This window comes from Cyprinus carpio, chromosome B3, assembly GCF_018340385.1.
Source record: "Cyprinus carpio isolate SPL01 chromosome B3, ASM1834038v1, whole genome shotgun sequence".
NCBI lineage: Eukaryota > Metazoa > Chordata > Actinopteri > Cypriniformes > Cyprinidae > Cyprinus > Cyprinus carpio.
This window is the reverse complement of record NC_056599.1, coordinates 11,117,230-11,130,278: the sequence shown is the minus strand read 5'-3', so window position 1 is coordinate 11,130,278 and position 13,049 is coordinate 11,117,230. Positions and strand designations below refer to the sequence as shown.

The 13,049-nt window shown below is 34.9% G+C and overlaps 1 protein-coding gene across 1 annotated transcript; it reads left to right on the top strand.

Moving 5' to 3' along the window:
- Positions 1–612: 612 nt before the first annotated feature.
- Positions 613–11,746, top strand: LOC109068285. The gene is made up of 12 exons (XM_042721365.1): positions 613–944; positions 3,933–4,373; positions 6,851–7,273; positions 7,685–7,942; positions 8,312–8,566; positions 8,652–8,894; positions 9,033–9,290; positions 10,148–10,456; positions 10,551–10,578; positions 10,658–10,788; positions 10,887–10,971; positions 11,420–11,746. Exons 1-12 carry the CDS (start codon positions 613–615, stop codon positions 11,483–11,485), a joined length of 2,829 nt encoding a protein of 942 aa, XP_042577299.1. The 3' UTR covers positions 11,486–11,746.
- The last annotated feature ends 1,303 nt before the right edge of the window (positions 11,747–13,049 follow it).

Genomic DNA, 13,049 nt, shown 5'->3' with positions numbered 1-13,049 from the left:
CATTTCAGGTTATATAACATTGTTCAATAACTAAATATGCCAGGAATTAAGAAAAATAATGTCAATTGTCAAATACTTATAAAATGCTGTAGATTTGGGGAAAATGTATTTATTATAAAGTGTCATGTATTTTGTCAGTTAGCTGGCACCTGTTCATGTGACTTTATAGCAAGCTGTGGAAGTTAATATTTCTCCCACCAAAACTGTTGTTGTTGATTCAGAGTGCCAGCAACTGATTTTGTAATTTTATCCATTTTTGATTCAAATTATTTATTTAAAATATTCAAATGTTACACTTCTGCAATTTTACTCTGTTGTATCTGATTCCAATATTAAATATTTATCAGTTGTAAATTCATTATTGACATTTCATATAATTTGATTCTTTGTCTCAAGTGTTTAAAACAATGTGAGCTGAAAACAGCAAATAAAACTGTTATTAATTCTCATTATTTAGTCATATCAAATGTATAAGTTCTATTATATCTCTATTCACATTTCTTATTTCCATTTTATTACAGATTCTATAATCAGAGTGTAAGTGTTGTTTGTTGATTTTTTATTAGTATGTTTTTTAAGGAGGTTTCTTCTGAGTCTCTTAATTGAGGGAGGATGCTGAAACTGTTATCATCAGTCTGTAACTACAGATCTTTTCCTTATGAAACGACTGACAGCGTTAATCAGAGTGATTTTCTGCTGGATCTTTACTCACATGTGAAGAACTATGAGACTCAAAAAGGCAGGAGTTTTCTTCCAGAATTACAGTCAGTTTTTCAGTCACCTGATGTCTGGATCATAGATCTCTCACAGAGAAAGATCTCTGTCCTCCTGGAAGTGCTCAAACTCCAAACAGAGAAGAAACCAGTAGAGCTGAGAGGATGTTCAGAGCAAGAGAGTGAAATGAAGAGTTTCCTGCAGGGTCTGCCCTACATCTCACAGCTGAGGTAAGAGAATTAACATGTTGGTTAAATTGTTAAAAAAAAAAAGTTTGTGTTTTTTTAAAACGGTCATACGAAAAAAAAAGAAAGAAAAAAAAACTAAACCTTTCCTGAATTTTTAAAAAGGAGATTGATGTATATACAGTATAACTTAAAAAAGCAGAAGGAAGATTGTCATTGTTCATCACTCCCTGTTGTCCTAGAACTGAGGAGGACACAACACTGACCAAAGTTAATATTTTGGGAGAGACACTGAGGATATCCCATTTTTCTTCTCCAAAGTTACACAGACCAGAATTCACATGTTTATTTCATAACAGCATATAATCTTTATTTATTAATGAAAACAGAAATACTTGACAAACAGGTCACTTTACTTCCTTCCTTCATTACCACTCAATAAGAGAAAATGTTTGCAAATAGGCGGCAGCCAAACAGGAAGAGGGTAGCACTCAGACAGTAATTGGAAACAGGTTAACGGTGTTCAGTGCTCAAGTATAGCACAGCAAGAAAAGCTAGAAAATTCAGACGAGAGAAACAAACATACAAGCATAACAACAACAAATCACAAAGACACTCTCCATATAAATAATAACAACAAAAACACCGTGTCTCTGACCAACATCACCATCTGTGCTGTGTCATCTTGGATTCATACAACATAATAAGGCCATGTTTTACAGTAATTTTTTCTTGTTCTTTTTCTACTGGAAGAGTAAGATCATTTTAGTAGCAGCAAACGCCTTTTTGAAGTAGACTTTAAGTAGACTGTTTGGTTTTTATTATTTATGGTAGATAAATAATCAGAAAGTAAAGAAAGAGCATACAATACAATAAAAATCATCACTGTGGAATTCACTGAGTATGTTCTGAAATCAGTAGAGAACATTTAATACTTTCCTCAGGTATACAGTTAGGATAGCCTACATATATATATATATATATATATATATATATATATATATATATATATATATATATATATATATATATATATATATATATATATATTATATATATATATATATATATATACATGGACACAGGCACAATATTTATTATATTAACTGTTGACCAAAACATATTCACGGTACAGTTATATAATGAATATGGGTTCAAAGTGCACACTCTAAGCTTTAATTTGAGGGTATTCTTATCAAAATTGCAGGAAAGGTTAAGGAATGTAAGCTATTCCTTCATTTTTCTACAACAATGAAGCAGGTAAAATGTCTGGAGTTGATTCTAAGTGTGCGGTTTGTGTTTGGAAGCTGTTGCTGTGAACCCACATCATGCAGTCAAAGGATCTCTCCATTCAAGTGAAACAAGTCAAGTCAAGTCACCTTTTATTTATATAGTGCTTTAAACAACAAAGATTGCGTCAAAGCAACTGAACAACATTAATTAGGAAAACAGTGTGTCAATAATGCAAAATGAGAGTTAAAGGCAGTTCATCATTGAATTCAGTGATGTCATCATGCAGCTCAGTTCAGTTTAAATAGTATCTGTGCAATAATTTGCAATCAAGTCAACGATATCACTGTAATTGAAGTGTCCCCAACTAAGCAAGCCAGAGGTGACAGCGACAAGGAACCAAAACTCCATTGGTCATAGAATGGAAAAAAAAACCTTGGGAGAAACAAGGCTCCATCGGGGGGCCAGTTCTCCTCTGACCAGACGAAACCAGCAGTTAAATTCCAGGCTGCAGCAAAGTCAGATTGTGCAGAAGAATCATCTGGTTCCTGTGGTCTTGTCCCGGTGGTCGTATGAGACAAGGTCTTTACAGGGGATCTGTCTCTGGGGCTCTAGTTGTCCTGGTCTCCGCTGTCTTTCAGGGCTGTAGAGGTCCTTTCTTGGTGTTGATCCACCATCTAGTCTGGATACGTACTGGATCCGGGTGACTGCAGTGACCATCTGACTTGGATACAGACTGGATCTGGTGGCTACAGTGACCTTAGAATAAGAGAGAAACAGACTAATATTAGCGTAGATGCCATTCTTCTAATGGTGTAGCAAGTACATCGGGGGGTTATGGGAAGTGTTCCCAGTTCCGGTTTACCTAATTAATGCAGCCTAAAAATCCTTTAACGGATTTGGATATTAGAAACATATTAGTGTGTTATGTGTAAGCCAGGTTAAAGAGATGGGTCTTTAATCTAGATTTAAACTGCAAGCAAAATAAGCAAGATTTTAAAATCTGTATGATGTTTGATAGGAAGCCAGTGCAGTGTTGACAGAACTGGGCTAATATGGTCATACTTCCTGGTTCTAGTAAGAACTCTAGCTGCTGCATTTTGGACTAGCTGGAGTTTGTTTACTAAGCGTGCAGAACAACCACCCAATAAAGCCTTACAATAATCTAACCTTGAGGTCATAAACGCATGGATTAACATTTCTGCATTTGACATTGAGAGCATAGGCCGTAATTTAGATATATTTTTGAGATGGAAGAATGCAGTTTTACAAATGCTAGAAACGTGGCTTTCTAAGGAAAGATTGCTATCAAATAGCACACCTAGGTTCCTAACTGATGACGAAGAATTGACAGAGCAGCCATCAAGCGTTCTAGGTTATTACATGCAGAGCTTTTAGGTCCTATAATTAACACCTCTGTGTTTTTCAGAATTTAGCAGTAAGAAATTACTCGTCATTCAGTTTTTTTTATATCAACTATGCATTCCGTTAGTTTTTCAAATTGGTATGTTTCGCCGGGCCGCGAAGAAATATAGAGCTGAGTAAACAGATAAACATAAGAACAAAACAACAAACACATACAATACAGTATGTGTTGATTTTTATATATATATATATATATATATATATATATATATATATATATATATATATACACACAATTATATTCTGTCCTTTTATATAAATGTTGCTGTTATGTTTTCTTTATCAGAATAACTGTTTTTGTATACAGTATAGTTGATTTTTAAATGCTGTATGTTTGTCACAAATGAAGTAGCTGTTTGTTTCTCTGTATTTTTTCAGGTTTTGGATCGATGATGAAGAAAGAACATCTGCAGTAAGATTCCTGCTGAATCTCAGCGCCTCTGCAGTAAGAAATGACACAAATACAGGAACAAAATTCTCTTCTTTGCTATCATCTGTGTGCAGTTACAATACCTTCCCTTTTGGTGAAGAATGGGATGATTATATTGCTGTTGAGCAGAGTGATTTCCTGCTGGATCTTTGCTCACATGTGAAGAACTATGAGAATCAAACAGGCAGGAGTTTTCTTCCAGCATTACAGTCAGTTTTTCAGTCACCTGATGTCTGGATCATAGATCTCTCACAGAGAAAGAGCTCTGTTCTCCTGGAAGTGCTCAAACTCCAAACAAAGAAGAAACCAGTAAAGCTGAGAGGATGTTCAGAGGAAGAGAGTGAAATGATGAGTTTCCTGCAGTGTCTGCAACACATCTCACAGCTGAGGTACATGAACTTACATGAACTTGACTCAGAATTTAAATTTGATAAGCAAATAAATTTGGTGGCCAAAAAAGAAATAATTAATTAATTTGAGACTTCTAGCAAAGATGAAGCCCTTGCTTTCTTTTAGGGACTTGGAGATAGTTAATCATGCCTTTTTCGCGCTCTTAGACTACTGTAATTCTCTCTATATGGGAGTTGGTCAGAAAGCTCTGGTACGTATACAGACAGTTCAAAATGCACCTGAGAGATTGCTGACTGGCACTCGAAAGCGTGATCATACTACACCCATCCAGTCTTATCTCAAATGGTCGCCCGTCTGTCTCCGAATTGAATAAAACTTTTATTGTTTGTTTTTAAATCTCTGAATGGGTTGGCACCAAAATACCTGGAGACATTAGTGAACCAGCATTTCTCTGTTAGGCTCCTGAGATCATCTGACCAGCTTCTTTTAGTGGTTCCCAGATCTAGATTAAAACCTAGAGGGGATCATGCTTTCTTAGTCGCTGCCCCCTTCATTGCTCTTTTGTATCAGATCTGCTCAGAGAATCTCTAGTTTTAAATTTCACTTAAAAGCTTATTTAAGAACTATGGCTTTTAAGTACTTGGTCGACTAATTCTTAGTTGCGTTTTTGTCTCATGTCCTTCTGTTTTATGTTATGCTTTTTTATGTCTATGCCCATTTTATTATTATAAATTTTCTTTGATGTGTAGCACTTTGGACAACCTCGGTTGTATCGAAATGTGCTTTATAAATAATGAATAAAAATACAAAGTAATTGTTTCGTTTTACCGCCTTTTTCAGCATTTGATATAATCAAAATAATAGACATGCCCTTCTCTGAATATAAATGTGGGCTGTGTAATGTAGTATTTTTATACTATTTAATTGGAAAAAAATAAGTTAATGAGATATTAATGACATAATATAGCATGGAACAGGTTGGACCACTAATGACAATTCATATGACTTTAGCAAGCTCTGGAAGTTAATATTTGTTGCCCACCAAAACTGTTGCTGTGATTAATTTCAATGTCACCCACTGATTGTGTCAGTTTACCAATTTTTTTAATAAAAATTAAATATTACCTTATTTAAATGTTACCCTTCAGCAATACCCAGTCTTGTGAAACTTCAACTCTGCAAAAGAATCAGCTGAATTTAATCATTTATATACTTTCACAAAGAGCTCAAGAGAAAATACATATTGTTTAGTTATTTTAAAAGCTTTATATATTGAAATGTATTAATAGGCAATGCATATATTTAAATTAATTCAAATACAAATTTAATATTAATTGCCAGCTCATATTATAATTTTTTAAATATTATATATAATTATGATGAATTATAATTCATAATGAATTAAATAATTAGCAGCAAAAAATCAATTTTGTCTTTGAAATTCTTCTAATTTAAACTGCTTTAATTTGAAGGGAGAGATATGGGGGAGTGGCTTAATTGCATCTGATATATGTCACTTTACTCACAGCTGACTGGTCCAGTTTGGGTTTGTGATCTCTAACCCAGAATAAAACCTGCTCCAGAGCAGGGTAGCCGTGTAGAGTAAGTTACCATGCTGATGAAACCCACTCAAAACCAACCCATCTTCTTGAGCGCAAAAAGATTTTGGAGAAAAGTAAATTTTTCTCTATTAACATTTTAGTTTTAGCAGTTTTTTTAGTGTGTGGTCAAATCAAAATAATAGAATTGCCCTTCTCCGAATATGACTGTGGGCTGTGTGATGTAGCATTTTATACTATTTAACTGAAAACAAACAAACAAACAAAAACAATATTGAGACATTAATGACGTTATATAACTTGGGAAAAGTTTGACCATTAATGCCCAGAACTGCATTTTTGTTAAGCTTAAAAAAATGGTCTCAGATGTGTGCAAATTGATCATTTCAGGTTATATAACATTGTTCAATAACTAAATATGCCAGGAATTAAGAAAAATAATGTCAAATGTCAAATACTTATAAAATACTGTAGATTTGGGGAAAATGTATTTATTATAAAGTGTCATGTATTTTGTCAGTTAGCTGGCACCTGTTCATGTGACTTTAGCAAGCTGTGGAAGTTAATATTTCTCCCACCAAAACTGTTGTTGATTCAGACTTCCAGTGACAGATTTTGTCATTTTATCCATTTTTGATTCAAATTATTTTATTAAAATATTTAAATGTTACACTTCTGCGATGTTTAGTTTCATGAAACTTCAACTTTTACTGTACCTTCAAAACAAGTCATGCGTTCAATTTTACTCTGTTCTATCTGATTCCAATATTAAATATTTATCACTTGAAAATTCATTTTTGACATTTCATATAATTTGATTCTTTGTCTCAAGTGTTTAAACAATGTGAGCTGAAAACAGCAAATAACACTGTTGTTAATTCTCATTATTTAGTCATATCACATGCATAAATTCTGTTATATCTCTATTCACATTTCTCATTTCCATTTTATTACAGATTTTCTTATCAGAGTGAAAGTGTTCAGAGAAGATTTCTTCTGAGTCTCTTCATTAAAGCAGCAGAGACTGAGACACAGACAGGAGAGCAGATGCTGAAACTGTTATCATCAGTCTGTAACTACAGATCTTTTCCTTATGAATGGACTGACAGCGTTAATCAGAGTGATTTACTGCTGGATCTTTACTCACATGTGAAGAACTATGAGACTCAAACAGGCAGGAGTTTTCTTCCAGCATTACAGTCAGTTTTTCAGTCACCTGATGTCTGGATCATAGATCTCTCACAGAGAAAGAGCTCTGTCCTCCTGGAAGTGCTCAAACTCCAAACAGAGAAGAAACCAGTAGAGCTGAGAGGATGTTCAGAGCAAGAGAGTGAAATGATGAGTTTCCTGCAGTGTCTGCAACACATCTCACAGCTGAGGTAAGAGAATCTTTCTCCAGTTGGTATTTGTTTTGTTTTTTTCATTTACTTTACTCTGTCCTATTTTATTTTTCTTTTCGTTTGTGTTTTTTTTTTTTGTTTTGTGTGTGTTTTTGTTATAATGTGTTCTCCCTGCATGTTTTGATGTTCCCCACTGTATCCAGCTCATCTCTGCCCTGTCTTGCCTTGTTGTGTATTATAATACAGGTCATTGAACTTCAGTCAGTGCTTCAGTCCCCACAATCCATTTAACCAAAACTTTACATAAAGTTGTTGTTATAACTTTGAACATGTTTTAAGTATTTAATTAGTCTTTTAGATTTTCCACACTAAATACAATGCTATTTCAATTGTAATGGGCCATGTTAATTTATCTAGTGATTTTAATCAAGTATTTATTGCCTTTTTCAGTTGTTCTGAGCAGTATTTGTTAACTCTAGTTAAACTGGTCCAGTTCAGAGAGAATCTACAGCTGGTGCCTTCACTGCTTGAGGTTCTTGGCTTCTCTGTAAGTCTGGAAGGACAATTGTTTGGAAAGTCATGCAGGTCTGTTTGGGGAGTATTGTGTTTATGTTTTTGGGGAGTTTACCTCAGTCTAAAACCTAAAGCCATCTCTGTCAGAGGAACAAGGCTTCTCTTCAGACACATCACAAACATGCACACACTCAGGTACAGACAGCATTATACATGAACTTAAAGGCACAACATGTAAGTTTCTCTGCTAGAGATCATTTACTCAAAACAATAACAAAGATGTAGCTGGATGATACAGTGACAGAGCATGGAATCATAGGATTTTTCGTTTTATGGGGTTATTTTTGGTGACACAAAGACATGGACCATTTCACTGGTTAAAATTGAGAATTTCTCTGGCATTGTTTGCTGGAAATTACCCCACTTAAGTGTGACAGGTTTTTATGATTTTTTTTATTTTTTTTTGTTGTGATTTTATATGTTTTTAGTTTGAATTTTTTGAAATTTACTTTTTTTTTCTAGATGAGGATTTGCTTAGATTTACAGTGTGTTTTTTCTTTTTAGACTGAGTGGTTATATGGTGGTGAGAATAGCGCAGGCATTGCAGTCTATGAGGGTTCGAGCTCCCATCGCTGTTAATGAACTCACACTTGATCCAAATGATAAACAGCTGTCAGAGAGGAATCTGTCCAGGATCGTGAGCAGTTTGGCCATCCTTCTGAGACTCTGGACTGTCCAGTGTTGGAACTTGACTGAATACAAGATTCAGTCTGTTTCTGTGTCTGTCCTACTGTGTCATCAGGGACCTGTGATTCTCAGGTCTGACTATAAGACATATTTTAATAGTGTTTGACTTTGTATTTATCATGGCATAGAAATAAAACAATGGATTCTGTATGTTTAGACCATCAAAGGAGACTCTCCAGAATCTGGTCGAATGTGTCTATGAAGCTCAGGAAGAAGAACTGACTCAATGCTTCCTGCAGAAAGTGGGTGGAGATCTGACTTCCTGTTCTTTAAACTGGGAAGAGCTTCATTATTTCTTGCAGCACAAAATTCAACTCATCTCTGTGGACTTCAGAAAGAGCAACATTCAATGCAGCATCAATGAAATCCTGCCATTTCTAAACAGGATTAAGTTTAAACGGTAAACAGTTATTTCTTTCACACATTCTGCATATAAAATGTATTGTTTTTTTATTTTATGCACATAAAATCATAAACTGAAAAGGTTAAAAAAGGTATCGTTATTTGATAATGATATATGTTGTGTGTGTCTGTACAGGATGAGCTCTAGCTTCATGCTGTCTGTGATCAGAGAGATCTATGAGTCCGGCTCTGTGGGTTTTGTGTCCGGTCTGTTGAGTTCAGTGAAGAACTACCTTAATCTGCAGAGCAGAGAGCTGGACTCTGTTCACTGTGCGGCCCTGCGCCTCACACTGCAGCACTGCACTGCAGTTTCACTCAATCTACAGTGGACCTCCATACCAGAGGAAGAGCTGGAGAGCATTCTGCTTCTCTTCACACATGTCTCCCATCTCAGGTCTCACTGCTTTTCTCTATGGGTGCTTCTCAATGTATTCTTCCTGCACCAGTCCTTCTGAGGCTTTAAAATAGAGTCATCCTTAGCATTAAACACTAGAGTCTAGTATAAGTCCACTGATTACATCAGAAAGATATCCATCATCTGCAGTCAGGGTACTTTTCAAAATCTATATTTTATTTTCATATTAATACAATACAGTGAATTACAACCACACTGTATGTGGTCTAGAAGACTACTTTCCAAAGATCCTTCAAAAGGAAATCGCATTCAGTGGCGCTTGACGGCATGGCAGCCAAAATATGCAGCTATCCATATGAGAAACACCTTATATCTCCCTGTTCTCTCTGCTCTTCTATATCTCCCTGTCTGAGTTAGTTTGCATTATCTTGTGACTAGTTAAAAGCACATTGTTTTGTCAGTAGTACTTTATATAAAATGTTTTTTTTTCTTTAATATATTGAAGTAGTCTTGGATTGCATCTCTGGCGCCACTAAAGACAATGTAAAGTCATTTAAAAGTCTGTGTAAACACCTTTTGAATTCATTCTTGATATTATCATCATTTGGCAGTGGAATTGTTTCTTTTTTCCAAATATTTATTTCTAAAAAGTACTGAAAAAAATAATTAATGGAACCAGTAAGGAACCCTGAGTCATTAAGAGGAATCAGAATCATTAGATTCCAGAAGATTCCATCAGTACATGGAGGTTAAAAACCACTGACTATCACTGTAGCAACAATAAGCATAAACTAAGCTGGAGTTTTTAAATAAAAGTAGAAGAAAAGCTGCATTGAATCTGGGATGATGGGGATATGATCAGAATCTGTCCTGATCTAGTTGTTGTCTGTGTACAGTGTTGACAGGCTGCTGTTACTGAAGATGCTTCACTGCTGCAGTGTCTCTGGTGTCCAGCAGGAGGCAGCAGCAGTTCTGCTCTCCATCCTGCAGCACGAGCTGGACTTCTCCTGCCGTTCTGCTCTGGATCTGACAACAAACACAGACTTAGAGCCTCTACATCTGACCATCGACGACTGCCGTGTGATGTCCAGAGTCATTCAGAGAGCTCATTCAGACACAAAGACACAGCTAATTCTTCAGGACTGTGAGATTAATACAGCTGGAATGGATCAGCTGTCCCCAGTGTTACATTCTGTTCAACTCTGGTGAGAAACATCAGAGTCAGATCACATTCATACACAGATCCAATATAAACACATTCAAGTATATATAAAGCATCTCTTGCTCTCTGTCTTTCAGCTGTGATAAATCTCTGCTGCTTGTTCAAGTTTGGTTAGAAACAGATTCAAGTATATGTGAAGCATCTCTTGCTCTCTGTTTTCTGTGATGCTTAGGTTTATGGGTAGTTTTGTGGATGTGTGAGGTTGATTCTGGAATATTCTGAAGGACTGACAGAACTGGATCTGAGTCAGTGCCGTCTCACCGATGACAGTCTGGATCTGCTGCTCCCAAACCTCCACAAAGCACAGAACATTGAGTGAGTGACTGAGAAACAAACACAAAGTCTACATTTCTCAAGTATGATGTAAAAAATTTAGATTTTTCATTTATTATGTTTGATGTCATTAGTTTCAGTTTTAGTGGCAATAGTATCACTGACAATGGAGCTAAGAAAATCTACAGTATCGTCACTCACAACAGCAACATAAAGACAGTAAGGGTGAGTGTCTGAGTGTCACAATGCTGTCCGAAGTTATTTGATAATTCTTTTGAATTTTCATTGTATTGGTTTAAATGTGTTTTGAGTCTTTGTGGTTTTTGTTAGCATTTTGTTGATCACACTGTCATCTAAAGAAAATTTTTTAAAAATTCATACATTGATGCAATTAATACTTGTCAACAAAACTATTTTCAAACATTTAAATAGAAGCTTTTAGATCAAAAGTTTGTACTGTAGTCATGGAAAAAATGATTCAGTCAAGTGTGTCCATACTTTTGACTGGTACTTTTTTAAAAGTAATTTTTTTAATGAAAGTTTTTACTTTTGTTTTTGGAAAAATTTACATGTATTCATTTAGCAGACACTTTTATCTAAAGTGATTTGCAAATGAAGAATACAAGCAGTGGGTTGTAGCTAATATCAGTGTGTGTTTTTATATCTCTGCAGGCTCTTTAACAACAGAATTGTATTTAAAGAGCCCTTCCGCACAGACCCACGATTTGAGATCTGGTGATGTCAATGAACTCTCAACTCTCTGGAATCAAGGAGCAGGTGAAATAACCAGTGGGGAATAATAAGGTAACAGCTGTAAACACTCTTTGAGGAATAAGAGTCCCAGAGATGAATCAAGCCGCCCGATTGTAAACAACATTCATTTTTATCATCACTTTCAATTATAATCAGCAGTGGGTTTCTGTTGCATTAACTGTGTTTTGTGAAATGACATCAATCTCCTTTGTTAACTGTCTTTCCCCTTTTCCTATTTTTTTTTTATTTGTGTTTTTTTATTTTTGTATTTTTTTTTTTATTTTTTTTTTTGATTTTGTATTTGTTAGTTCTCATTCTATATTTGTTTCTTGTTTTAGTTTTTTACTGGAATCATTTAAATGTTGTTTTGTAAAAGCCTTGTCAGAGTTAAGTTTCTAAGAACAGTTTAGTGCTATCATATAATCTGCATAATCTGAATAAACTGTGAGTCTTTGATTTTTTAATTGCATATTAAAACACTGCATGTAAAACTACTTGCATAAATCCTTATAAATGCTGAAAAATGCTTTTGATAACCTATATTTAAAGAAAAATACTGGAGCTTTGACATCTTGCTGTTTTAATGTCAACATCATTCCAGTACCACAATGAAGATGAAGATGACAAGGAGGAGATAGACATGAAAACAACCAAAATCAATAGCAAGTGCATTTATACTGTTGAAAAGCTGATCTTCTCCTCTTCATCCAAAGAAGAGAAAGATCATTTGCAAACAGAAATTGTTTCACTGTCTGAGCTCGTGTTTACTGTAAATGTTATACAAGACAGACATTATTCTCAGGAAATCACACATACCTCATTCCTGTAACTGAAATGTTTGACTAGTTTTGCTTTTGTTTTTATACCTACCGTTACTGTATGAAATAAAATCTGCTCCTTTGCTTATTCATGTGAAGTCCAACATGCATTTATTTGGAAACTTGAAACATAATGTTTTGCTTTTCCTAAAAGTTCAGTCATAATCAATGATAATCATGATCCTGCTTTATTTCATGCTTTATTCCCCTTTAGGCATGATGGATATTGAATCATATTTCGTAACAGACTATGAGCTTTTGTCTTTCTGAATTCGTATCGACTGAATTTGAGATGTATTTATTTGATTTAGCAGTGTTTTTGAGCAGTATTCCAATTAGATATATAGAGGATGATCTTATGGAGATTAGAGGTATGATAAGGGTACTTGTATTGTCCTCTTCAGGGTTTATGAACACAGCTGTTGCCATGACGATTCCATTTCCACAGACATGCTGGAACAATGGCTTCAGTCATTGAAACAATCTCAGATCTTTTTTAATTGGACAATGAATATGTCTGTATGACAAGAGTATGTCAGAGGGATGACTCAGTGCTTACAGAACATAAAAGCATATACTTGTTTTCCAATGCTTTTTTTTTTGTTTTCTTATTTTTTTGTATTTTTTTTTACTTGAGAAGCAAAATTGTTTCCAGACATCATGGATAACATAATCAGAGTCCGGAGTAACCTGACATTTACATCAGGAGTGACTGGGAAAGCCTGTAGTGAG

Bases quoted from the DNA above. Each gene is read 5' to 3' on its own strand.
- LOC109068285 (XM_042721365.1), top strand. From the start codon at position 613: ATGCTGAAACTGTTATCATCAGTCTGTAACTACAGATCTTTTCCTTAT. The intron at 4,374-6,850 runs GTACATGAACTT...ATTTTATTACAG, and splicing joins CAACACATCTCACAGCTGAG to ATTTTCTTATCAGAGTGAAA. The intron at 7,943-8,311 runs GTACAGACAGCA...TTTTCTTTTTAG, and splicing joins ACAAACATGCACACACTCAG to ACTGAGTGGTTATATGGTGG.